We start from the raw sequence: 27,469 nt of genomic DNA on the forward strand, positions 1-27,469 counted from the left end.
TGAAAATGCGGTTAAGATTTCAACAAAACTTGGTTTTAGAAGTTTTATTAAAAACTGTAAAATCGCAATAAATACTACATGTCATACCAAAACTGTTATTTGAACACTTTGTTTCCTGGTAAAAACGAACAAAAAAGCGACTAGCAGAGTTACAAACGAGTTAGAAATATAAGTACACGAAAATTGCCACCGATACTCGATTTCCACTTGTCAAAAAATTAGCACCGTAAGATTAAAATGGTAATGACATCCAAAGGTAAAAAATGTTAAACTACATTATAAAAAGCTAAAATTATCACGAGATTAAAGCAACTTGTGACAATGTACAAAATTCGTCAATATCACAAATCTAAACCTGTAATTTAGTTACAGTTAACGATATTTAGTGATTGCATCTTATACTACGGCAAGGGTCCGTCTTGGGCCCGTGCTCATTGTTCATCGTGTATATGAAGATTTAAGGCTGAAGGACCATTGTACACGTTTTCTTTGGGCAGGTTTCGTAAGATTAACGCCAAACATTGAGCGACGTTTAGGTTAGGAGCACAACACAACGCTGGTGTCAGACCCTCGTTATCTACAGCTGTCACGGAAGCCCCTTTTTGGAGAAGTTCTTTGGTCACGTCCACTAAACCATTGCGAGAGGATAAATGAAGCGCCCTAGAACAAGCTATTTACTGACTATTTTCATAAAGATGAATTTAGTTCGTTCTGTCGGTTGGTAAGTCACATACTTAAAATTTTAAGCCAGTTTTGAAAATTATCGTATGTTATATAACGTAAAAAATACTTTCCGTGAATAAAAACTTGAATTATTGTACGCACGCGTAACCGATAAAACTAAATAAATACATCTAAAATGAACTAAATTACGTTTTCCCATCACTGTTTGTGAGATTGGTAAACTCCGTATCTTCGCTATTTTCAAGCAAAAGCAAGGCAATATTATTGTATTTCCGGTAGCAAGACCAGTGGAGTGCCGTATTGCCTTGATTATCTTGTGCGCATCTCTCGACGTCGCCATTACTCAACAAATACTCTACAACTTGAAATTTTAACCTAACTGCAAAAATAAAGTTGGTGTAACCTACCGACGAAACTGACTTGTCCGTATTGAGCAGCAGCGATCAACGGTGTCCGCCCATCTTCGTCACGTGTTCTCACATCCCCACCCTTTTCGATTAAAAGCTTGGCACATTCTACGTGTCCGTGCAACGCGGCAATGTGTAAAGGTGTACGGTCACGTGAGTCTCTTAAATTGGCAATATCGTTCCCAAATTTCTGGAAAAGCAAGTCGAGGCAACGTTCCGAGCCTGCAAATCTACAAACAACCAAATTACACTGAGTATTTCATGAAAAGTGCGAAATTTACGCTGAACAATGGGCCGCCGAGAACGGATTCCCTTCCAGTTTCTCGAAAACGTTGTTCTCTAAGAGGAATTCGACACAGTTGGCGTTGCCTGAAATTGCGTTAGTGAAAATGAGAGGCAAGTTGATGTCAATGCATGCGAAACTGACCGTTATAGCAGGCCCAGTGTAACGCCGAGCACTCTTGATGGTCCAAGAGGGAAGTGTCCTTATCGCTTAAATACCCGAGAATTGTCTGCAAACAAACAAGATGGCCGCAGGCCGCTGCAAGATGGAGGACACTTTTCCCGTGACAGTCCATGCAATCTGCTCTTGCGTTGTTCGTTAATAGGAGTTGTACCATGCTATTCTGGCCCGTCACTACCTGAAATGTCACTTTGTGGTTTATGTTTAAATTAATAAACAATACGATTGATGCCAACGTCCAACTACGGTTTAAGATCTCCTATCGATGGTAACAGATGTTTCTGATGTTTTAGACTTTTTAATAATTGTTAATTATTATTTGTAAAGCATATTATTATTAAATTAAAATAAAATAGTTAAAAATTATTTCATATAAAAATGTCTACCTACCGCTCTAAACAAACAGGAATGTTTATCGTCGTCCACGACGTTGGGGTCTGCTCCGCACTTGAGCAGAGTCTGGACGCATTCTATGTGGTTCCCCGATACGGCTAACATCAATGCTGTGCGTTTGTACTCGTCGAGCATGTCGATGACGTTTCGATCTTCGCTATTGTGTAAGAGTAAAGTCAGGCATTGTGAGTGTCCGTTTTTTGCACTGTAGTGTACGGCGGTCATGCCGTTGAGGTTATCACAGAGAGCCACTTTGGCACCGAACCTGAGGAGAATGTGGACGCATTGAACGTGGCCTTCACGGGCTGCTAGGATGAGAGGAGTGAGGCCTTGTTCAGTTTGGAGGTTGACGTCATGATAGTAGCTGAGAATTGCGCGCATTACGTTAATGTTGCCTAATTTGGCCTGAAATTAAAAAAAAAAATGAGGTGGTATCTTCAGTCACTGGAACTTGGTGTATTTATCAATCCAGGAATTCATTATTTTAAATACAGAGTTACATCTATGATCCGGTTTTAAATCTAAAGTAACAAAATATTCTTGAAATAATTTTTGCGCACTTACATTAATGTGAACTTGGATTCTTACGTTTCCGAATGGTTCTAATTTTTGCCATAAAGTCATTAGAATGCAAGTAAACACTAATTATTTTGTACTTTATTTATTTTGTCAATAAATTCAATGATTTAAACAAAAAAGCGAATACTACTTTTTTGAACGAAATGCAATACATTTTCTATACTTCTGAATAAGAGCTCAAAAAGGATTATACAGGGTGCTGAAAAAATGGGGTATCAACTCTATGACACGTTGTTGAGGCCTGTTTATGGAATAGAGAAAAAATAATTTAAAAAATATAGCCCTTCAAAATTTGACTTTTCTTTTCAATATTTCACCATATTCTAATTCACCATAAAGTGTTGGATACATGAAATCAATTAGACTTGCATTATTCAAAATAATTTTGGAGGTATCTTGTTTTCATCCACAGTTTTCTTCATTTTATAAAATAACAAAAAACTTAAAAATTGTTTAGGATGAAATTGGACAAGTGTTGCTAATTTTTAGAGTCTTTTGATTAATCGGTCTAAATCGATATTTTGTTTCTGTACGTATTTTTTCAGCATCCTGCATAAATGTTTATCATCCATATATTTTTTTTGTGCTGATCTAATTTTCTTGAAACATAAAGTACATAACGAAGACATTACGGTTATTATATTACAATGTATGTATCAAAATTAATATACTTATTCGCTCAAATTACATTTTATTGTTTTAAATAAATTTTAAAATTTTCGAAAATCACATTAAATTCCAGAATTTTTGTAGGCATTGAATGTAGGGATGAAAATATGAAAAGAATATGTTAAATCAGTATGGGGACATTTTAAAAATATGTTTTCATATACAGGGTTAGTCGCTAAACGTGAGTTGCGATATTTCATTAATTCAACTTTACAGTGTTCTGTCTTTGAGGCGTTACAACTAGTTCTTTTTAATGGAATACCTATATATTTTTACATATTCTCGTTGGCGTCTTCCTGCCTTTAAAACCTTGGCCAATTTTTGAAATTGCGATGTGCCGTAGCCATGTTATTCCAATTTTCATGATTTTTTTTAGCAATACAGAGATTGCTTTGCAAAAAAAAATGGCAACAGGTTTAGTTTTAAAAATTCTTAAAATATTTTGTGGAGAGATAAATAAAGTACGCGCTTTGTTGTGGCCTACATTAATTGAGTGTAAATACGCAAGAATATTTATAAAAAAATATATTACAATTTCCAAATATCGATATTTCGTTTTTTTTTTTTTTCAAATACAACATCTATATTTTATTACTGTAAAAAAATAACCCTATTGTGTTTTTTATGAACCCTTGCAGTGCTGAAAAAAAATCAAGAAAATTGGAATAACGTGATCAATCTAGTTGTATGTTACACCTCGAAAACAGAACACTCGATTTAGGTGAAAACAATTTTTGTGAATGTTACTCAAAGAACTATATTTGTTTATTTATTTTAAAGAATAATAGGCCAGAGTGCAAGCCCTGTTATGCCCATGATACACTGCAAAAAGTATTATAATTTTTCAATAATGTGAAGTACAGAAAACAAGCTGATAATGAATTTATATGTATAACTTTACTCTTTAACTTTTTTATATATCTAGTAACTAATAAGATATAGAGCCTCTATATATTTTTTAAACTAATTACAGTTAAGTATTTTGTTTGTTTAAAGGCAATATGCTGATTGTTTATGTCTGCTGTGATGTTTTATTTTGGGCTCTTCTCAAAGTATAGCTACTCTAAATTTTATCATAAATGCTTCCTGAATTTAGAAAAGAACAAAAAATCTGTGGAAAAATAATCTAATCTGTCGATTGTTTCAGAACTACAACTTAACAGAAAAAAAATTGGCATGACGAATACATAAACAAATAATTGTAAGACTCGAGAATATTAAGCGTAGTATTCTTGGTCCAAACTTATTGATTTACAGAATAATTAATTTCTACTAATCTAACAAAATTATTAAAGTACTACCAGGACGAAATAGTAAATCAATTTGGGAAAACAATTAACAAATTAAGTCTGCTTAGTGACATGATGAGATGAAAGTCAAAACTTCCAATTTTACCAGAATGATAATAATGTTCCGTGTACTATTAGAGTGGAAATTCTTTGAGAAGAGCACACGAATAAAACGTCCCAGTAGTAAACGTATCCAAACAGGTCCACTCGCAAATGTAGGGTCATTCAGCTTAAATGACCTACTTCTCTTTTTCTTATGGGCACTCAAATGTTACGTCATTGATTAAAGTTGCAAGTGACAAATTGTGATGACTCAACATATGTTCTTCTCATCGTATTTCCACTCTAATAAGAATTTCTAAACCGCCTTACCTTTTGTTATATAACCTGACACAGATTCGACGTTGTTATAATTAAAAAATAGTCTTTTCCAAAAATGATGAAACAAAATCAAAAGACCATAGTTTGTCGATTTCCTTTAACAAATGTGACAAAAACAACTTCTTTAATAAAACGAAAAAGAATGTTTATAAATATTTTTGTTACAAGTTTCAAGTGATATTTACTACGTAAAACTTTATGATTAACAATTTTTTGCAATAGATTATTTAATCAATTTTGCCTAGCGGTAGCTATAGTTGCTATAATACACTGACCGGCAAAAAAACCGGCCACCCTGAAAAATTTCGCAAAGCCAAGCTTTAAAAATTATTAATTTAAGTAGTGATAGTTATTTTATTAAAGAACCATTCACTATTGGCACAATTAAACGCAGAATTAAATTTAATTTAACAAAATAACAGAAACAGAACGACACCTTGAGAGACGTCTGGAACAGTTAACGGAACTATTTTCCCGTGAAAATGTTTATTAATTGCCAAACTTATAATCAAATGATGAAAAACACTGTTTACTACAACAGCCTCCTTTATTGTTTTTTTTAAAGAAAATATCGTACTTGGTCTGTTTTTGTTATGAACACTCTGTATATATACAGACGTCAGTTATGGAGTAGTACCACCTATGCTCTCACAGCCAACTCTAATTCGTTTTTTTTTCGATCGCACGGTATTTTAATTTAAGAGAACCTCATCATCTACAATGGAGCCAAATCTAGCTAAATGCACAAAGTGTAAACAAAATATGTCTACGATCCCAACTCACCGCTAGATGGAGTGGTGTAACATCAGGCATATCCGCTTGCTGGAAAAGCGTAGAATTTTCAATCACGCCCAACAATCGACTAACTCCCGCGATGTTACCCCCAGCCATAGCGTAGTGTAAAGGGGTAAAACCCCGTCGATCCTTGACAAAAGGATCAGCTTTATGCTGAAGAAGATACTCGATACATTTCCCCTCTGTATCATACCCTGACGCCAAATGCAGCGGAGTGCATCCCTCCATATCGACAGAATTTGTAAGACTACCAATACCAACAAGAGTAAAAACACACTGGTAATGTCCCTGAGACGCAGCATAGTGTAACGGAAGGCGCCCAATGTTATCCGTGAGGTGAAAATTCGCCCCATTACTCACCAACAAATCTAAACATTCTACAGAACTAAAAGTTTCGTTAGACATTTGAAACAAAATAAATGTGGTCTCACCCTCTATAAGCAGCACAATGTGTAGGTGTTTTCCCTGAGTCGTCTAAAGCGTTTAAATCGACCCCTGCTTGGAGTAATTTTCGGCAACATTCAACGTAACCTGCTAAACAACACATGTGTAAGGACTGCCGTCCCTCGTAGCCCCGTTGTGATGGATTGGCACCATATGACAGTAATGTATTGGTGAGAAGATCATGGCCATACCTCGCCGCTATGTGTAAAGGGGTACAGTCATTTTTATCAGGGCTGTCGATTGTGGCCCCTTTATCAATCAAAATCTTACTCCTTGTAAACCTACCATGGATCGCAGTCATATGTAACGGAGTCCTACCATCTAAGCTTTGCCGATTAATATCCACCTTCTGAGTCAATAATAACATCATACAATCAACCCCATATGTACTAACTGCTGCGATGTGCAGAGGCGTTTGCCCCCTGTAATTCACAGCTTCAATATCCGCCCCCGAATTCACCAACTCTTGACAAACCAAATGGTGCCCATTCAAACAAGCGATGTGTAAAGGCGTGTTCCCAAACACGTTTTGTGCGTTAACATCGGCCCCATTACCTATCAAAAGTCGACAAACTATATCCGTACCCCCCGCAGCCGCTACATGTAGCGGTGTATACTGATTTCTATCTTTCGCATTAATATCAGCTTTATACTTCAAGAGCAACTCCACTGTATCCATGTGGCCCATCTGCACAGCACAATGCAAAGGCCTACAATCCTTTTTATCATACGCATTAACAATGCACCCCCTTGACATCAACAGCTCTGCGCTATCCGTATGACCGTTATAAGCAGCATGATGTAGCGCAGTTCGCCCCGCCCTATCCGTAACATTCGGATTTGGAACGTGGTCCAGCAACTGCTCTACACATTCGTAGGCCCCATTTGCAGCAGCCACGTGAAGTGGGGTCTGCCACAATTTATCTCGCGCATTCACTTCTGCGTGATAATACAATAAAACGGAAACTGTCTCACTGGAACCAATGGAACATGCGCGGTGAAGTGGGGTTATCCATTTGCTGTCTTTAGCGTTTACGCGAGCCCCGTTTGAAAGCAGGACTGAGGCTATTGTTGCGTCTCCTTTAAAAGCTGCAGCGTGTAGTGGGGTGCGTTTATCGCAATCTAAGCAATTGACGTCTTGTTTGATTTTAATGAGGTCTTTAATTCTTTCCGGTTCGCCGCCTACGAAGATGGCCTGGACTATGGGGGGCTACCAAGGGTGATTAGACATAACCTCAACATGTTTAGGGGGCCTACCTGCTCTTCCAATTGCAATATCACCATTTTGGGGGTTTTGAGGGTGGAATGGGTTCGTGGGGACGGGGTGAGCGGTTAAATCATTGTAATAAACAAACGGAGTATTTACGGAAATAAACGTCAAAATAATGTCAACGACAGCGATGTTACAATACTAAATTACTAAAAAAATCACTAGAGAAAGCTTGGCAGCCATGATCGGTTTTGGAAACAAAAAAAAACACAACTTATTTTTATTTCTTTGTTGGTATAATATAATTATAAATAATTATGCGTAATTTGTTCGTCTTAAATTTTACCGTTAACGTTAACATATCTAGTTTTTAATAGATAGATAACGAATTGGCTAAATGAATAAAGCTCCTACAATGTGAAGATTGGTACCCCTGGCGGGTTTCTTGGAACATGTTAAATTGTTAAATTTAATTAATATGTATTACCGGCTTTGGCTGTACTGCTTTAGTTAATTAACTTTATTGGATTCTCCTTCAATTCAATTTGTTAATTTTTTAACTAAAAACAATCAATAGCAAATGGAGTATACCAACATAGGAAATAAAGTCCCCAGAAATACAAAACATGGCGGATTTGCAGAAACTTTTATTGGAAAAATTGTATTAACATTTAACTTAATTATATTTTTTTTATATAAAGCTATGAGCGAAAATTTCCGTGTACGAAATCACCTGAGGCCAACTTCCTTGTAAGTAATTCATTCACTGCAAATTCCATATTAACAAATTTACAAATTTAAACATGGATTCTCAAATGACTTACGCTTTGCTGTTTCTCTGTTTACTTTTTCAACCTCCTCTACCCTCCTGTTTGCTGCGAATAAATCTTGTGACACTTTATTGAGACGTTCCAAACTAAATTCAGTTTTGTATTCTTCGAATTGTCTGCATAATTCATGAAACCTATGGTTATGTTCTTGCATGACTTTATCTTGACTTGCAACAGTAGTTTTTAATTCCTCGATCTAAAAACTGAGTTATACGTGGGTCAGGGTAAAGACAAAAATTACCTCTTGAGTTTTTGTGGCAAGCGAATGGTTAAAACTAACTAATAATTGATGTGCTTTGAGCAGATCTTTTTCCAAGTCTTCGTTAGTAGTGGTTTTTTGGGCAATTATCATTGCAGCCTGTTTTGCATCTTTTTCAAACTCATCCTAAAAAGTTTTAATTAAACCCAATAGAAACTATCTATTCGTTTACCCTTTTCTTTTTCAGTTCTATGTATTCAACTTCTTGTCTTTGAATTGTACTGTTTAAATCATCAATCATTTGTTCATTCCCAAGTTGTATGGCTTTTAAATTACAATTTTCTCTTTTCAGCTCATTCACAATTCTCGAAGTCTCAATGGATTCCAGTCTCAAGTTTTCCATGCTTTGAAGAAGTCGTGCGCTTGAGTCTGACTTCAGCAGTGATTCATGTTTCACAACTTCGACATCTTGAATCAGCTTGAGCAACCTCTGGGTGAGTAACACAATTTTATGTAGCAATAAAGCTGAACACTCTTGTAATTTATTAGAAAAAACGTAGCTCAAATTTACCAAATCTTCTCGAAATCGTTTTTCTAACTGTTTATTAATTGAAATAAAATTCTCAATTTCAGTATCCTTATCCTCAAGGCGCGTTTTCAACCTAGCCATTTGAGAAACGAGATTCTTATTTATCATTTGAAGGTCTAGGATGTTGCTGTTCATTTCATTAAAAACATCCTTCTGATTCGTCATTTGTAAATCTATTATTAGAAATACAATAGCTTTTATTTTTGATTTTCCGAAAAAAATTAATTTGCTTCGGTTGACATCAATTTCGCATTTTAAAAACCTAAAATCAATTAATTTGATAAGGTTTGTGTTTTTTTGATGATACTTACAATTCTCGTGTTTGCACTTGGTGCAACATATCTATTAAATTTGTTCGAAATTCGACGAAATCTATGTCTAACGATTGTTCGCTTCGCATCAGCTCAAACTGTCTTGTGTCGATGTGTGAAGTGTAATTGAAAACGAAGTCAGCCGCATCGCGAACTTTTATTTGCTAGAATATGTCAGTTAGTTGTTTTTTGTGCTTTTGGGTACAATACTTACAATATGTTCGTTGAAATCAGTGATATTTATGTTGAGATTTCTATTTTCAGTGAAAGTGTTTTTATCGAAAATCGGTAAACTGTGATTGTGGTCATAAATGCACTGTGGGTTTCTGTGAGCCATTTTTGTAACAATTAAAACTAAAAAAAATGTAATTGTTGCATTTAAGGTTATGTTCTTGTTGATAAATTTGAAACTGACATATGACAGGCAGTGCTGCCACACCTTGAGGATTCAAACTTTGGTGGTTTTTACTATACTGCGTGATGGGAGAAATGATGGTCTATCTTGTTTCACTTTTTGATTTATTAATTTATATTATATTAATTTACAATTTCATTATTACTATCTCAATTATTCATATTACTCTCCATTCTCATTCGTATCTACATATTATTTCTTTTAGTACTTTACAGATCTAAAAATGGTCAAATCTCTATTTTTTTAATTTGTTACTTATTCAGTGAAGTGTAAGTAGTATTGCATTTGCTAACAATATCGCGTCGTCTCTCCACATTACACCGCAATACAGAGATACGACGCAGTCGAGTGTACAATATTAAAATTTGTATAATGTTGTTAATTGTCAAAAATATCGCCTTTTTATTCATTGGCACGTATAATACTTTTCGATACACCTTAGATCAATTTTTGAGCATTTACTTGGCACGACAACGTCAATTTCTTAAATTCGTCTTTCGGTGACACAAAATGGAGTCCGCACTGTACCGTCCACGAACCCATCAATAACCTCGCACAACTCTACTGTCATTTTTGCAAGATATGTAATTTCAATATTATTTGTTTCTTATTACTCCGGAGATACTTGTAAAATGTTAATAAAAAACTGCTCGGACGAGGGTATTGATGTGTTCTAATAAGCATCAATGGCGATGCGATAAATCCGTATGTATCAGTCATTTCTAGCTTCCGCACTTCCTCCTCTGGTGAATCTTTTTCGTAGAGGTTTCGCAGTGTTGTAATCGAGACTCGCTGAGCGTTTGTCGCGCATCTGGGCCGCTAACATTTCGATTTCCCAGTTATTTCCCGTGCTCTCGAATTCGCCGGATTGTTCGGAAGATTCTCCATCTGTGTCGGTGGTGGAGTCGATGTCCAAGACTACGTTCTGTTGGGGAGAAGAGCACCACGTGTGGAGTGGAGTTAGAGGGTGTTGGGGTAGTTCTTCCAGTTCTTCTACTTCTTCGTTGGAGGGTTCCTCCCATGATTGGTGCTCCCGACTGATGACGGTTTCCAATGAATCCTGGAGGAAGAAAAGAGAGACAGAACGATCAAGAGTCGTATGATAATGTACAATGAAAATATGCATGATTTATGGAATTGCATTATTGCATCTTGTGAAACAATTCGAAACATGTCGATATTTTCGAACGGAATTATTATAAATTTATGTTATATTAAGCTGTTATTTTTCTAAAAAAAGAAATATTATACGAATTTTATTTTTTATAACAATTCCTACAAGTTAAAATAAAAATAGATGACTAAACCACATGTAAAGACGCATGTGGCAAATATGTTTCAAGTGAGTTTTTCATAATATAATTTTGTGGTGATTTTCTAACGGGGACAAATTTATCACTTTGAATAGGTATAAAAAAATATTAAGAACACGTTTTTCAAGACAATGAATTCAAATATATTACTGCATTGATTAATTTTGTTGAAACGCCCTGTATAAACACAAATCTGAAAAATATAAATACACTGGTAAACGACAAATCTAGACTCTTTCCACATTTTAGGTGCAATTTATGCGAAATTTTAAAATGACGTCATCAAATTTTTGGTATGGATGCACACAAAGGTGATTTACCTTGTTTACGAAACATTTAATTGTTTATAATCTTTCAGGGCAGTCAGTTTTATAGTTTCTACGTTAAATTGTACAATGTGTACAATGTTGTTTTTCAATAATTTTTTTTTGAGATGAAATCATGAAATTGTTGGTGGGAATGATCGTACAAATTTTGACGTTTTACCGTCTAAGACATTTGTATTCCAAAAATACACATAAAATGCTTCAATAACCAGTTCACTCATTTCGTCAACAGATGATAGATGATGGACACACGGAAACGCGAGACCTACTTTTTCATATTCTACCATTCGTTAAATGACTACTACAATACTTCTTTAGATTATGAATGGGAATGAAAAAAAACTTACTTCACGTGTTGTATAAAGTTCAGGATTCATCGGTGAATTTTCCCGCAAGTACATAATAATTCACCAACTGGTACATCTTAAAAAAAAACTACCTAACCATGTACAGATTGTGGAAAGTTGTTTATACTGAGTTTCTTCATCTCTGAAGCAAAACAAATACCATATACACATCAGGACGTATTTTTAAACATATATTTATTAGGTATTTTTTAGCATTACGTTATCAACTTTTTGTTGGAGGTAAGTATATTTGATTTTGATACCTACAGTCATATAGATACTAAATAACAATGTTGCTGCTCTCCTAAAATTTTCGAAAAAATGCATTAGACGTTAAGTCTGATGATGAAATCAGCCCATGTACTAATATATTCATAGGATACCTGAGCAAACAATTATGAAAATTTGGTCTAAACTTATTTAAAAATAACTTCCTTTGCTCCTGAAGTACAACCAAACAAATCCAGATACATTATTAAACTTGACAATGCAAATATAATTCATATCTATATTGTATTGTATTGTATTGTATATAATATATACAATTCTAATTTTTTTCCAAAAGTCTGGATGTCAAAGGTAAAAGATGAAGGCGGATTCATAAATTACAGGTAGGTTATTTTATAAAATTTAAATAGGATTTACTTTACAAAATTTTAAGATGTCATCAAATTGTTGGTCGATATTCCCAAAATAGATCTAAAATTTTACATCAATTGGGTCTCTAGTTTCGGAGATTAGCTGTCTAATAAAACTGTCAACAGACGACAGACAAACAGACAGACAAGAGGTATACAGAAACAGAAAATCTACTTTTTTATACTTCAGACGTTATTAAACGTCGAGAAAACATTAAATTAACCGTTCACCGGATGGATAATAATATTGCCCTTAGAGAGTAAAAATTCACAACTTCGAGATTTAGAAATATACAGAAATAATTAATGGTAGTTTTGAAGAAAAATGAATTTATGATGTTCTTTTAAGAAGAAACAGTCATTTCGGAGCGGGAAAAATGTCATTTACATAAAAAAACAATGTCTAATTAAAGGGATATAGTTAAACGTCATTAAAATTTTGGTTGATGATCTATGAGGCTAATGATAACCTCAAAGCATTTTGCTAAATTTTAAACCAACTGGTTCACTAATTTCTATGGTAAATTGTAAAATTTTGTTGTACAATTTTGGTTGTTTTTCCAAAAATCTAGACATTCAGGGTTAAGACTGTGAATATTTCATAATATTTTGCACATTTCATATAGAATTTGTAATTCATAGCTATGTATAGTAAGATTCTGACATAACGTTATCAAATTTTTGAAGGAAGTAAACAGATAAATTTCGTCTAGCATTTACATTAATGTTAAAACGTTTGAAAAATTTCAATGGTTTTTTGTATTTTCCAAGATATTGAGACAAATTTTCAAATTTTTTGAAAAAGTCATCAAGTTGGCTTTAGTCTTAGTGTCGGATTGGGGACATGGGGGCCCACCTGGAAATTTATAAAGTGGGGCCCTATGGTATTGTATATAGATGTTATTTGGTTTTACTATTGCTATTATTATTTTCAGTTTTTTTGGTGTTTTGAAAAAATGGTTATTTTGACAGAATTTCCCTCGCCCTTGAAGTATAGTCCGACAAATTCATTTTCTTTAAAAAAATATGAAATTTGTCTGCGTCTCTAATTGCGAAATATATTTAAAGCAAATAACTAATAGGAAAAAATGTTCGCACACTCCATTTCTTCGTACATGCTTAACTTCGACTGTTTATGTTTATGCTTCGACCGAATTCGACTATTAGCACGTTCAGATTACAAGCATCAGCGGTTAATTGAAAATGAAATTTGATTGATTTTGTGTCCTCAAGGCAGAGGAAAGGACTATTTAATTAATTCATACTCATTTTTTCTCCAAAAAACATTAAGAAATTTGAAGAAATTCGACAGTTTTACATTTGACAGATAAATTTTCTTAGAATCTTAGAAAATTTGCATCATTTCAAAGCATTCGATTTTTGCAATTTCAATGTTAAATTGTAAAATATTGTTATACAATGTTGACTCGTTTCCAAAAACCTGGATGCTAAGGGTAAAAACTTAATACGGATTCATAAATCACACATGCAGGAATCTGTTATTTAAAAAAAATTAAAAAACATTTTTTCCGCAGACTTCTAAGATGACGTTATAATTTTTTTGGAAGGCCTTAAGCGAACAATTATTTTTTCCTTTCTTTCCTATAACCATAAAACGTTTGCAATATTTCATTACATTCGCTTTTGTAATTTTAAAGTTAAATTGTAAAATACAATTTGAGTTTTTTTTCCAAAAATCTCGATGTCAAGGATAAAAACAGGCTAATTGTGACGTTGAAGTGTTTTTTTCATTTTTTTGTAAAAATTTCGAAGTCAGCGGTTTCTATATGAATCCGCTGGAATCTAGCCAAAATTTTTAGAAATACGCAACTTTTTAAAAACTAATCTTAAAGATGGGGTGAAATGTTCAAAAAATGTATAAAAAAATTGTACAACAAAAATTGACTTTTTTATGTATAAAAAAGAGATAAAAAACTTCAATGTCAAAATTGGTGGTTGTTTGCGTAAAAAGTGATACAGTACCTTATAATAGGTGGAAAAACATGTAAAAAATAGTTTAAATAGATGAAAAAAAAGGTGGACTGAAACGTATCATTTTACCTTGTACTAAAACGTTCGTGCCCTTCAGATGAGAATTAGATTTGAAATAACGAACAATGCTTTTGGAATCACCAAAATTTATATTTGATAAATATAAATTAAACAACACTTGCATCGCAAAATTGTAAAATGATGCCATTATTGTTTTAGAGGGGCATAAGCGGAAAAAAATTATTAACGTTTGAGCATGCTTACGATAACCTTAAAACGTTTGCAAAATTTTAGAGCATTCGGGTTTGCAGTTTCAAAACTAAATTGCAAGATGTTGCAATTTTGATTTTTTTTCCAAAAATGTGGATGTTTATGATAACAACTCAACCGCGGTTCATAAACCATGTGCGGGATATCTTCTTTAATAAAATTTAAATAATATTTACTACTGTAAATTTTGGAGATGACGTCAACAAATTGTTGGTAGGGATGATTAGCCAAATTTTGATTAGCGTTTTACCATATACACGATATTCGTAATACATATATAAAATTTGACAATTGATTCAGTAGTTTCGGAGATTATCTCTCTAATAAAAATCCAGACAGACGGCAGATGCTTTTATTTAATATTTACCATATATAGTTTTTTATGCGTCTATTGTATGTTTAGGAATATTTATTTCATTTGTAATTGTGACATCCTGTATATATGAAAAATGTGTTGTAACAAAAAAAAAAGAAGTAGACTGTTTTGATGCCCACCGGCAAATTTTCCGGTGTCCTGGCGGCACAATCCGACACTGCTTAGTCTTCTGTAAACATTGTAAGTCCACAATAAACCTAAAATTTGACAGCTGCTTTTGGCTACGTTTTCTTCTATCAAAAAAGCAACGCCAGCTTGATAACTTTTTCTGTTGAACATCCGTTATGAAATTAGCCGTTCGCCGGTTGGCCCCTGTCCCTATTGTAATACTTCCTCGGTTTACGTTCGGAAAAAAACAATAAAAGCATATTTTACTGAAGGAGAAATAACATCGTTTCCTTGAACGCTAGTTTTGATAAAGTTTTAATAGTGTTTGAAATGACGTCATAAAGTTTCTGGAGAGGATGTATACCTGCTTTTTAATGTTTTATGATTGCTGAGTTGCTGGCAATAAAAACTCTAGAGATCCATATTTTGTAGGAAATATTGAGTTGTCTAGTACAGATTCGTATGTTGATTTAGGTGTTTTTAGCGATCTATTGTGGTCAGACCATGTCGTACGCGTCGCGAAGAAGGCCAACAAAATGCTGATTCTTCTAAGCAAAACGTTCGCTAAGGCAATTCCTGTAGTATTTTGTTTGTAGTATTGAAATGATATTTTGTTAAAAAAATTACATATATCAAATTGGTTGCGAACGTGTTATATCCGGGTGAAATGGACCGTAGTTCAAGGCGTTACAGCTATAGACAATTATAATTGTCAAAGGTAGGACCGTTGAATGTATTTTTTATGTCTAATTATTCGATGAATACCGTCGATTTTGGTGAATTTAAATATCGTTCGTCGAATTGAGGTTTCCGGGAATTTATTATTTTATTCCTCCTTAATCACAAACCCATTTATTCAAAACTCATTAAACAGAAGTCGCCCACATGGCATTCCGGGAGTTCATGGCAAACTCTGTGAAAGTTGAAAATTGCTAAAACTTAAATCAATACTTTCCAACTTTTTCTAACTAAATAGAGTATTCAATATAAGTCTTTCGTCCATGACTTGACCTTACTAACCGCTGGTGAGTCTCTTGTGTTGCGGTATAAAACGGTCGATAACTTTGATTACGGATTTGCACTCTAAACTTTCAATCAAATATGTGCGTAATTAAACAACATACTTACTTGCACAGTCGTTTTTTCCTTCAAATTAAATTAATATTTCTGATTAGCTATATAGCTGGAAATTTTGCCCCAACTTTAGTGATACTTACAGCTATCGATTCCTCAGTGCTCTTGTTCTCCAGTTCACATATGTGCGCCTTCAACTGATTGATTATCTCGTCCCTACTTCTCACTTCTTCTTCCAGTTTTTCGAACCGTTGGTAGAATTTCTGTTGGAGATCTTGAAGGTGGGCGCTCATCACCTGCTTGATCGCCAGAAGGAGATCGGCAAAGTACTGCTGTTCGTCGTCTAGAGTGTTCTTGATGAGTTTCACCTGATTGTTGGTTTTGTTATTGGCGATCTGAATTCCGTTCCCTTGGTCCACGACACCGTCATTCTTCTCCGGCGAATGGACGTAGGTGAAGAGGCTAGGTGCTCCCACTACCACCGCACTATTGGGCGGACTTTGCAGCGTGTCCCTGTTAAAAGTGACACTTTTCGCTAATTTACTATGCCTAGCCGCGTACCCTTCGATCGTCGGCGCCCTCATCAATTTTCTAAACTCGGTCGAGTCGATCTTCTTCGGCATGGCTGTGTGTTGAGGCTCCAGCTGCGTCTCTTCGGAGAGCTTTTTCAGGATCGATCTAAGGTTTCTTCGCTCGGGAGTTTCGTTCGATTCATTGCTCGAATGCAGTTCGCTGGGGGTTAAAGGCGTGGTGAGGAGGTTTTTGTCGTGGTGCATCTTCGAGCCCTCGGAGTGCGATCGCGTCAGCGTGTCCATTTCGACGGTGCTTTGGCTAGAATCGGGTATATCTAAACTAAAACTACGCGTTTTCATCACAGTTTCCAGCTCTTCGAGCTTCTGCCTCTCGTTCAAAATCTTGAGCTTCTTGACGAAAGGCAGGCCGCCATATTCCGGTGATAGGTCGTCGATCGATCTGAAACAGCGAAAAAATCGGAAGTACGATGGTTAGAGGTCTGAGAGTTGAAATCCGCTCAAAATGACCTTAGCATTTGTCGGATGTACAGTCAAAGACGCTTGTATTCAGTGCAGTTTTCTCTGTCCTGCCTAACTACGAAAGGAAATTGTCGCTGTATATTTGAACACATCGGATATAAAGTTTTTAGCTGTGCATCCGTGAAATGCTCAGGCTCTGAGCTTCAGATGATGGACTAGATGAAGTTGTTTAGGTGGAATAATAACCTGTAGTGTTTCGTTCTCGCAGTTAGTACTAATTTAGGTTTAGGTTTTTGGTGCATTTGTTCGCTAGCACTAACAGTCGTTACACTGTCCTTGGATGGAGGAGTACTCGTGGATGGATCGGAGGATTCGCGGGATATCGCTGCTTTTTTCAGCTTGCTCCAAGGCGGTTCGATCTTGTCCGTTTCACTAACACTATCACTCACACTAATGGACGGTTCTTTGACTTCTGACGCGTCTTTCGGAGCGCTCGAGTGGAATTTGAGTCTTTCCCTAAAGACAGAATTATTGTTAGTTGTTGTGGATTTAGAAATAGTCGAGAAAATTTGACTTTTCATTCTATGTAACATGCTAAAAGTGTTGAACTATTAACTACTTTTTAAATAAAACTTGAAAACATTGGTTTTTAGGTATTCGTCCAAAAAAACAAATTTTCGTAGACCAAGGGTCACTTATTATTTAAAACTATTTAGTATTCCTATATGTTGTAATATAGCACATTGAAAGATTTAACATTATACTCATGCAGTTTGTCTCGACAGAACTTTCCCCATCATTTGGAAGCTGTTACATTTTTATAGCGCTTTACTCTACAGCTGCTATTAGCTATCCAAAAAGACAAAGTAATTAATAATCACGCTCTAACTTTAATTGGTCGTTGAAGCAGAAATCACTCCGTCCTCTACCTATATTGATTTGAGTTACCCGTTGCGGCATGCTGCTCATTGTTTGCAACAAACGTAACAAGAGGGAAAGCAATACGAAACTCCATCTTTCTAGACCCTCTGCCCTTTAGGGCCACGTCCTTAACCGTTTACGGATCATCGGATGTCGGACAGCCATTTTGACGGATTGCTTGCCAGTGGCGTAACTTGATAGTCTTTATTTATTTGATTTTAAATTCTGCAATCATTAGCGGTTATTTTTTAATTATTTAATTAAACATTTTTTTTGGTTTTTTGACCTCATTCTTAAAAATATAGGAGATTTCGAAATGTGTGCAATGAATTTCATATTTTGAGATTTTATTATATTTACTGCATAAGGATTATTGTCGAAAGATTATGGATTAAAGTGGACTCTGAGACCAATTGTATAAATACTTAGTACTAATACACAAGTGACGCTTTACATAATTCTGTCAGTTGACAGATCTGTCACTTATCAGTGTCAGAAACTGAACACTGCAGTCCTTGGATTCATTTGTATTATGTCAACAGACAGTGAAGAAAGTGATTAATTAAAGCTTCTGATTCACTCAAATTGAAGACTACAGTATCACTGAAAACTTGTTTAGCAACGCCAACTCTAATTGGTTTTATTCTGAATGACACGCTGAAAAATAATACACTGAATAACAAATGCAGAGCTGTAGTCATTTATCACAATTATGCATGGGTGAGAAATCAATAATAGTCCATGCGAGTTGGACGTTGTAAAGATGAGTCGACCGAAAATTAATTATCCCGGTGCGTACTTAATTCCGGGGTATTTTTATTATTCATTCAGCATAGTTGGCCAATTCTTTTTACACCAATAGTCGTTATAATAGGCTGGTATTTAGGAAAATTTTTGTCATTACAAACGAACGACAACATATTATTTAAAATAATTTTACACATAATGACCATGTCAGGACATTACGAGCATTGACATTAACAACGAATAAGTTAAATTATTACTTCGCGAGGAAGTATAGTAATCCGTTAAAAAATTACGTTGTAGCTTAAAAAAATATATCGCTTTTAGTCCCGAGGCCAACCCCGTATAAGTGCCATATTTGCAGTGTACTAAATTAAGCTTCCCCCTTCAAGCCAGAAATAATGGCGTTTACTGAACTTCAATATCTCTTTCCTTTCTCCTGATACCAGGTCGTGAAGTTTTATCTGGGACGATGTATTTACAATTTCACTTCCGCACGCATCAACTGTTTACTAAATATTCTCAAATGAAACAATTGGTCTAAAGTTATTTAAATAAAACTTTCCTTTTCCTGGAGGACACGTAATGAAACAAGGTTAGTTTCTTAGATAAGTTATAAAATTTGATTTTATTTTGACACAAATTAATATAAAAAATTGGTCTAAAGAGTTTAGACAGTACTTCCCTCGCTGTCGGAAACTTGACGACTGCATGCCTATTGTGTTTTTTTCTCATTACATTTTTGTAGTGGGAATTTAAAAAAAAATTGCGATGACGTTATCAACATTTTTGCAAGGACAAGGATATCAGTTGGGATAGATGTAGTGTAATACTAAGAATTAAATTATTGTATTCCCAAATTTTCGGGAAAAGAAATTGGGTCGTTTTAAATATTGATTTGTTATAATCAATAAAATAACGAAACAATTTACTCACGTATACGGCGCCGGTGTGTAATATGTAGAGAGCGGATTTCTGTCGGGCTAGGCAAGGCCAAACTCGGTACGGCTCGTACGGGATGCGAATTCATTGCGGTTACGGACTGCACTTCGTTTATTTGAGATTAGAATAACGCTGTTTCGTTGCACTCTGCTGTTAATTCCCGTTCTCATTTACTTAGCCGTTTGATTAATACATCGTTAATTATATTTATGTAATTAGTACCGATTAAATTCAGTGATTATCTATCACCCGCTATTGAGTCCCGGCGATCCAGCGCGTCCCCACATATAATCGTGACGTAGCCCGACAGAAATCCGCTGTCTAGTAGTATGAGAGGCAACTGAAAATCGTTTATGTATAAACATTCTTAATTTAAGATGACAAGCGTAACAGCATACGTGAGAGTCAAACAGAGAAACTGTAAACAAAACGACCATCGGTTTTATTGCTTCGACTTCCGCTTCTTATATAAAACATTGAGTTTTATTTTAATTTTTGACGGTGGAATTCACAATTGGTTGATTATAAACATGTCTATTCCACATTCGCGGAACCTAGTCAGCGCACAAAACAAATGCACGTCTGTAATGTTAAAGTCGATGTAAATAAGCGTGCTACCCTTATGTTTCAACCGAGTTTTTACTTTAACAAATTTTGTGTCTACCAAATTGGGTTGGTCCAATGTAATACTAATAATAAGTGTTGCCTTTAATTTAATCAATAAAATAAATTGACTTCATTAATTTTTTTGAGCCACCTCTTAAGAAAATCTAAAAAATTGGTCTAAAGAATTTAGACAGTACTTCCCTCGCTGTCGGAAACTTGACGACTGCATGCCTATTGTGTTTTTTTTCTCATTACATTTTTGTAGTCGGAATTTAAAAAAAAAAATGCGATGACGTCATCAACATTTTTGCAAGGACACATATATCAGTTGGGATAGATGTAGTGTAATACTAAGAATAAAATTATTATATTCTCAAATTTTCGGGAAAATGAATTGGGTCGTTTTGAATATTGATTTGTAATAATCAATAAAATAACGAAACAATACGTATCAGAGGCAACTGAAAATCGTGTATGTATAAACATTCTTAATTTAAGATGACAGGCGTAACACCATACGTGAGAGTCAAACAGAGAAACTGTAAACAAAACGACCATCGGTTTTATTGCTTCGACTTCCGCTTATTATATAAAACATTCGGTTTTATTTTAATTCTTGACGGTGAAATTCACAATTGGTTGATTATAAACATGTCTATTTCACATTCGCGGAACCAAGTGAACGCATAAAACAAATGCAAGTCTGTAATGTTAAAGTCGATGTAAATAAGCGTGCTACCCTTATGTTTCAACCGAGTTTTTCCTTTAACAAATTTTGTGTCTACCAAATTGGGTTGGTTGGGGTGTAATACTAATAATAAGTGTTGCCTTTAATTTAATCAATAAAATAAATTGACTTCATTAGTTTTTTTGAACCACCTCTTAAGAAAATCTAAAAAATAGAATGGAATGATAAATCACAAGTACAAACTCATCATATTTTTTGCATTTTAGATAGGATTTATTCAGCAAAATTTAAGGGTGACGTCATAAATTTTTTTAGGAGGGATGAACAAATACATTTTGAACAAAAGTTTACCATGCTTATAATAACTTTAAAATATTCTCAAGATTTCAAAGCATTCGGTTTTGTAATTCCTGATTAAATCGATAAAATAAATTCACGCCTTCATTAATTTTTTTGAGTCACCCTGCATATGCAAATCCAAAAATATGAATGGAATGATAAATCACAAGTACAGACTCATCATATTTTGTACATTTTAAATACGATTTATTCGGCAAACTTTTGAGCTGACGTCATCAGTTTTTTGTAGAAGATAACCAAATATATTTTGACTAAAAATTTATTATGCTCTTTATAACCTTAAAACATCTGCAAGATTTCAAAGCATTCGGTTTTGTAGTTCCTGATTAAATCAATAAAATAAATTTACGCATTCATTAATTTTTTTGAGTCACCCTGTATATGCAAATCGAAACAATTTGAATGGAATGATAAATCACAAGAACAGACTTATCATATTTTGTACATTTTAGATAGGATTTATTCAGCAAAATTTTGTGGTGACGTCATAAATTTTTTAGGGGGGACGACCAAATACGTTTTGATAAAAAAATTACCATGCTTATGATAATTTTAAAATATCTTCAAGATTTCGAAGCATTCGGTTTTGTAGTTCCTGAGTAAATCAGTAAAATAAATTTACGCTTTGATTTATTTTCTTGAATCACTCTGTATATGCAAATCCAAAAAATATGAATGGAGTGATAGATCACAAGTACAGACTGATCATATTTTGTACATTTTAGATATGATTTATTCGGCAAATTTTCGAGCTGACGTCATCAAGTTTTTGGAGGGGATAAGCAAATATTTTTTGACTAAAGATTTATGATGCTCTTTATAGCCTTAAAACATCTGCAACATTTCAAAGCATTCTGGTTAGCAGATTAAAAATTAAATTTCAAAATGTTGTTTTATAATTTTGATTTTTTTTCCAAAAATCTGGACGTTTCGGGTGAAAAGTCGATTCAGAGTTGTAAACTACATGTGTAGGACTATGTTATTTTATACAATTGAAAACCCATTTACTATGTACAATTTTGAAGTGACGTCATCGCATTAGTGGTGGGGATGATTAGACAAATTTTGGTTAGCGTTTTACCATCTACATGATATTCTTAATATAAGTACAAAATTTTACAACAATCGGTCGAGTACTTTCGGAGATTATCTGTCTAATAAAAATCCGGGACGGCAGACGGACAGACAGACGGACGGACAGACGGACAGACGGACAGACAGACGGAAATGGGAGACCTATTTCTTCGTCTTCTAGGGGTCATGAAAGATCGAGAAAACGTAAAAGTAGAGTCGGCCGACGGACTCGATTACAATACTTCCTTTGCTTACGCTCGGGAAGTAAAAAGACACCAAGCACGCCCAAGATTGTTTCAAACTTCTTCAAAAATAGAAATATAAGGACCCCCAAGATCTGTTTAAATTCTGTTAAAAAGAAAACACACCAGGGCCCCAAATTCTTTACAACTCTTTCAAAAACAAAACAAACGGGTTTTAGAGATGCTTTTAAATACGGTCAAAATGGCTATTATAAGTACCTAAAATACAGTTTTTGCTGACGAATCGTTGCTGTTTACGAACGCGGCGTAGTCGAGTCCGAAATACCAGATGAATTCGTAAAAACTTTTTAGGCACGCGTTACAAACAACATTTTCACTTGCTGAGCGTATGTTTTCTCGACCTTTCCTGACTCCTGGAGTACGAAGAAATAGGTTTCCTGTTTCCGTCTGTCTGTCTGTCTGTATGTATGTCTGCTGTCTGTCCGGATTTTATTAGACAGATAATCTCCGAAATAGTAGCCCGATTATTGTCAAACTTTGTATACACATTAGGAATATTATGTAGATAGTAAAACGCTCACCAAAATTTAGTAATATATATTTTTTAATTTTTTAAAATATGATACTGTTGCCCTTGCGGTGTATAAATCCATGTTATTTTTCAACATAGACATTCAGATTTTTGTAAAAAAAATATATAACCACATTTTACAGTTTAACTTTGAGACTGCAAAACCGAATGCTCTGAAATATTGCATACTTTTTAAGATTATCGTAATGATGGTGAATCGTTAAGGGTGACTCAAAAAAATTCATGAATGAGTCAGTTTATTTTATTGATTAAATTAGAAACTGCACAACGGAATGTTTTGAAATCTTGCAAATGTTTTAAAGTTATCGTAAGGATGGTAAATTTGTAATCAAAATATATATGTTTATCCCTTTCAAGAAACTGATCACGTCATCTCAAAATTCTGCCGAATAAATCTTATCGAAAATGTGCAAAATATAATGAGTCTATACTTGTCACTTATCATTGAATTTATATTTTTTACGATTACTTACCCCGGGTGAGTCAAAAAAATTAATAAATGAGTTAATTTATTTTATTGGTTAAACCAGGAATGGGTCACTCCATTTTCCCGAAAATTTGGTAATAGAATACTGTTATTATTAGTATTACATTGCATCTATCCAAATTGATATACCTGTCCTTGCAAAAATGTTGATGACGTGCACCGCAAAATTTTGCAAAGGATAAACTTATTTGAAACATCTGTAGCATGTTTCTTTGCATTTACTTAAACATTACATACATATTTGTATTTAGAATCTAGCGATTCGATAAAAAAAAATAAAATTCGCAAAATCAAATTTTATATATTTTTTTTAAACGCTGGATATGTTTTATTGTACTTCAGGGGCGAGGGAACTTCTTTGACCAATTTTTTAGGTAAGGCTTCCAAAATAGCAACGATTATTCCCCATAAACTGTATTTTAGGTACTAGTTCTAAAAAACAGCAAAGATTAGTCCAAAAAAGATGTATTTTAGGTATTAATCCGAAAAATAACTAATAATTTTAAGGAAACCAGAATATTCGTGCATATTCTTAAAATAACGACAATAACCATTCCCTACATTTTTTCAAATTCCTAAAAAAAAAAAACGCAAGGGTCCCCTAAGATTTTTTCATACATATATTTAAAAAATTAGATACTTACAAATAAAATACCAGAGGCTCACGAGATTTTTTTTATTATGTCAAAACTAAATCATAAGAAGCTCCGAAGATACTTTCATATTCTTAAAAAATACACACAAGGAACTCCAAAATCATTTCATATTCTTTAAAAAACGAAACACAAAGGAGCTCTAAAATGTTGCAACACACTAGGGGTTCAATGAGACTTTTTTCAAATTCTGTCAAAAATAAAACAAAAGGAGTTTCGAAAATGCTTTCATATGTTTAACAAAAAAAGACACTAGGCACTCTCTGGATTCTTTCAAACTCTTTCAAAAACGAAATACAATGGAGCTCTGTTTTTTATTTTTCAAAAAATAAAAAAATCTCGTGGGCCTCTATCGTTTTTTTTTTAAGATGTTGAAAGAGTTTAAGGGCCCCTTGGCATTTTTTTTAATATGGAATGAGTCTAAGAGGTCCCTTTTGTTTTGTTTTTGAAAAAAGCCTGTAGGAGTACTTAAGATTCACTTATAAACAAAACACCATGTGTCCCCGAGTCTTTTTCATGTTTTTAAAAAAATAAAACACAAGAAGTTCAGGCGATTCTTTCATATTTTGCAAAAAAATAGGCATTGGACACGAACAAGTTACTTTCAAACTCTTTTAAAAACAAATTACTAGGGGTTTCCTATAAGTTAAATTCAAAATAATATTTTGTGATGACGTCATCAACTTTTTTGTAGAAATTAATATATTATTGGGATAAGCATAGAAGTAAGTTGTTTGTGATTTAATCAATAAAATAAAAGGCTTGATTCATTAATTATTTTTTTTTGGATCAGATGGGACAGGTAACAGACTATAGAGAGACGGAAATGGGAGAACCACTTCTTCATACTCTAAGGGTTATAAAACGTCGAGAGAAGATGAAATTAGCCATTCGTCAAATGACCCTATTACAATACTTTCCTGGTTCACATCTAAAATTTTTTCTTTCTTTTAGTATTACATTTGTTCGAAACCTCTGTTTTCTTCACGTAAAGTAACTGATATTAAATAAACAGAATTTTTTAAATTCGGATAAATATATAAATTTCGCTGCAATGCCTGAAATAGATATAAAAAGGCAAAAAACCTAAGATCCGAAGCCTAATTATTATATACTTAAATATTGCTCTTTTTGTTAAAAACTGATCACATGATAAGATTTCGTGGTTTTTGTTGCGTATCTTCAGCATTTGTAACAGTAAAATGCGTTCCTTTCTTTGCGATATATGTAGATATTTCCGCCTTCCAAGTCTTGGAAGACTTTTAGCATGTTACACAGAATGACTATAAGGTTTTTGCTGAAGGTCTCTAGTGGTCGAATTTTATTCGTTATGTTCCAGACCTTCCCCCAATTTCCTGTACTAAAATCACTTACCGAAAAGATAATTTGTTGTTTGTAATCCTGGAAGAGATGGATCCTCTGGGTGCTATCGTCGTGGATGTCTGCGGAGTGGGACTCGTAGGGTTGCTGGCAACGGAGCTGGTCCTCGATAACTTCGGTTTCTCCTCTTTAATTGTTCCTTCTTTTCCTTTGAGCATGAGGATTCGCTGCAGCAACGGGAGACCGGCTCCTATCGGCTCAGAAACGGGATCCTCGGGAATCGGAGGGGGACTTTTGACACTGGAAGACGAAGGGGACAGTATGGGGGGTGTTGCGCTTTTGGCACGTTCTTCATTTTCTTGCTTCTCTTTCAACAACCTGTCACAAAGTCCCAAAACGAACAAAGTGATTATGTGATTTTAACAGTTAATATTCTGCGGCACTGTGTGAATTTGTATGTATATCTTACGTACCTGAGCCTGTGTAGTAATGGTAAACCAGCACCTAGTGGCGAAGTTACGGGCTCTGAAACCACTTCTTTCTTGTCGTTTTCTTCCTGACTCAAATCATGCGACTTCACCCTGGACATTCTCTTCAACGTACCTTTGTTATTATTGTTAGTGGGTGTATGTAAAGGCTGTAACTCGAGCGATTCATCCGATTTTCGGTTCGTTCGTGATTTTTTTAAGGCGTTTCTTAACCCTTTCGCTTCGTTCTTGATTTTGTCGACCAGACCTTTCGGGTCCGGCACATGCGGGAGTCCGTGGTGGTGATGGTGCTCTTTGTGGTGTGGCGGAATCCTGGCAGATGCCTTAACCTCCATCAGCCGCTTTCGTCCCAAAGCTTGCAGGATCTCTTGAGCTTCGGGATAATCCTTCATGGCTGCCAGAACATCCTCGCGTGACAAGGAAAACAGTTCAGAATAACCCACGGAACGAACATCCGCCGTTCGCCTAAAAGCCTCCGTTAGCATAAGAGACGTCACACGTGTAAACTCACTTGTTGAGGCCGTCCAAGTTGAGGATGCCGATTTCGCCGAAGAAGTCGCCGGCTTTCATCGTGGTAAGGACTTTTCCGTGTTCGCTGATCACCTCGAGGATTCCGTCGGCGATTATGAACATCTCCCTGGCGACTTCGCCCTTGCGACATATCGAATCACCTGGTGTAAAGATGTAGGCTTTCATTTTGAGCACGAGGTCTCGAAGGAACTCCGGTTGGCACTCTTGGAAGATCGTGACTTTTTTCAGCACGCTCAAATTGACGTGGAGGGCGAGCTCCGTTTTCAGCTTATCGGGAAGCAGTCCTAGGGCGGTATTGATATCGCCGCCTCCCTGGATCCTCCCTCTGGACCAGGAATAATCGTACCATCGTAATACGCGCCGTTTCATCCCACCTGGGACCTACGTAGGATTAGACGTTAGTCCGCGATCGATAGAGGATCAGGAAATTTGTGCGAAACGTGTATAATTAAATTGGACGGGAGAGGACGAATGCCTTCATTACTGATTTATAGGTCGTGGTCAATTCAATCCGAAAGAGAAATCAATTCGATTTTACCTTGTGATGTCGCATGTAGGTTTTCGCCCCGTCGAGGAGTCGCTCGAATTCCAGACGGTTGGCGTTTCGGTTTGTTATCACGTTACCGACTTGCCCTGCAAAAAATTAAAGACGGAGAGAAAGCGTAAGGACAGACGGAAAAAGGTGAAACTCAACTCACCGACGATGGTCGCGAAAATGAATACTCCGATCAAGTAACTCACTATCGTGAAGATGTATCTGCAAATG

General features: G+C 35.0%; 3 protein-coding genes and 1 long non-coding RNA gene across 14 annotated transcripts in view; 1 reads left to right on the forward strand and 3 right to left on the reverse strand.

Annotated features, from left to right (window-relative positions):
• Positions 1–29: 29 nt before the first annotated feature.
• LOC135142387 (serine/threonine-protein phosphatase 6 regulatory ankyrin repeat subunit A-like) lies at positions 30–7,502 on the reverse strand. Its single transcript, XM_064074094.1, has 9 exons — positions 7,362–7,502; positions 6,092–7,314; positions 5,649–6,045; positions 1,941–2,352; positions 1,519–1,728; positions 1,373–1,460; positions 1,092–1,321; positions 874–1,039; positions 30–660 (listed from the first exon to the last, which is right to left on the reverse strand). The coding sequence occupies exons 1-9, from the start codon at positions 7,386–7,388 to the stop codon at positions 432–434; spliced, it is 2,982 nt and encodes a 993-aa protein (XP_063930164.1). The 5' UTR covers positions 7,389–7,502; the 3' UTR covers positions 30–431.
• A 446-nt stretch (positions 7,503–7,948) lies between these two features.
• Positions 7,949–9,662, reverse strand: LOC135142393 (spindle assembly abnormal protein 6 homolog). Its single transcript, XM_064074105.1, has 6 exons — positions 9,458–9,662; positions 9,244–9,407; positions 8,576–9,194; positions 8,386–8,529; positions 8,139–8,340; positions 7,949–8,080 (listed from the first exon to the last, which is right to left on the reverse strand). The coding sequence occupies exons 1-6, from the start codon at positions 9,578–9,580 to the stop codon at positions 8,016–8,018; spliced, it is 1,317 nt and encodes a 438-aa protein (XP_063930175.1). The 5' UTR covers positions 9,581–9,662; the 3' UTR covers positions 7,949–8,015.
• The window catches only part of LOC135142399 (uncharacterized), a 283,252-nt gene continuing 263,773 nt past the window's right edge, over positions 7,991–27,469 (forward strand). The window contains exons 1-2 of the long non-coding RNA XR_010282512.1: positions 7,991–8,064; positions 8,696–8,837. This is a non-coding gene — a long non-coding RNA (uncharacterized LOC135142399). The remainder of the gene's footprint in view (positions 8,065–8,695; positions 8,838–27,469) is intronic.
• Positions 9,758–27,469, reverse strand: part of Cngl (Cyclic nucleotide-gated ion channel-like) — a 360,771-nt gene continuing 343,059 nt past the window's right edge. For 10 of the 11 annotated variants that reach the window (XM_064074083.1, XM_064074085.1, XM_064074082.1 and 7 more), the window contains 8 exons: positions 27,402–27,460; positions 27,242–27,336; positions 26,684–27,084; positions 26,158–26,637; positions 25,739–26,062; positions 17,341–17,610; positions 16,246–17,074; positions 9,758–10,718 (listed from right to left, as the gene is read on the reverse strand). In XM_064074083.1, coding sequence (XP_063930153.1) covers positions 10,371–10,718; positions 16,246–17,074; positions 17,341–17,610; positions 25,739–26,062; positions 26,158–26,637; positions 26,684–27,084; positions 27,242–27,336; positions 27,402–27,460 — 2,806 coding nt within the window. In that variant the 3' untranslated portion in view covers positions 9,758–10,370. The remainder of the gene's footprint in view (positions 10,719–16,245; positions 17,075–17,340; positions 17,611–25,738; positions 26,063–26,157; positions 26,638–26,683; positions 27,085–27,241; positions 27,337–27,401; positions 27,461–27,469) is intronic. The other variant, XM_064074084.1, reaches the window with a different exon arrangement.

This window comes from Zophobas morio, unplaced genomic scaffold, assembly GCF_036711695.1.
Source record: "Zophobas morio isolate AGI-343-1 ecotype UQ-CSIRO unplaced genomic scaffold, CSIRO_AGI_Zmor_V1 ptg000046l, whole genome shotgun sequence".
NCBI lineage: Eukaryota > Metazoa > Arthropoda > Insecta > Coleoptera > Tenebrionidae > Zophobas > Zophobas morio.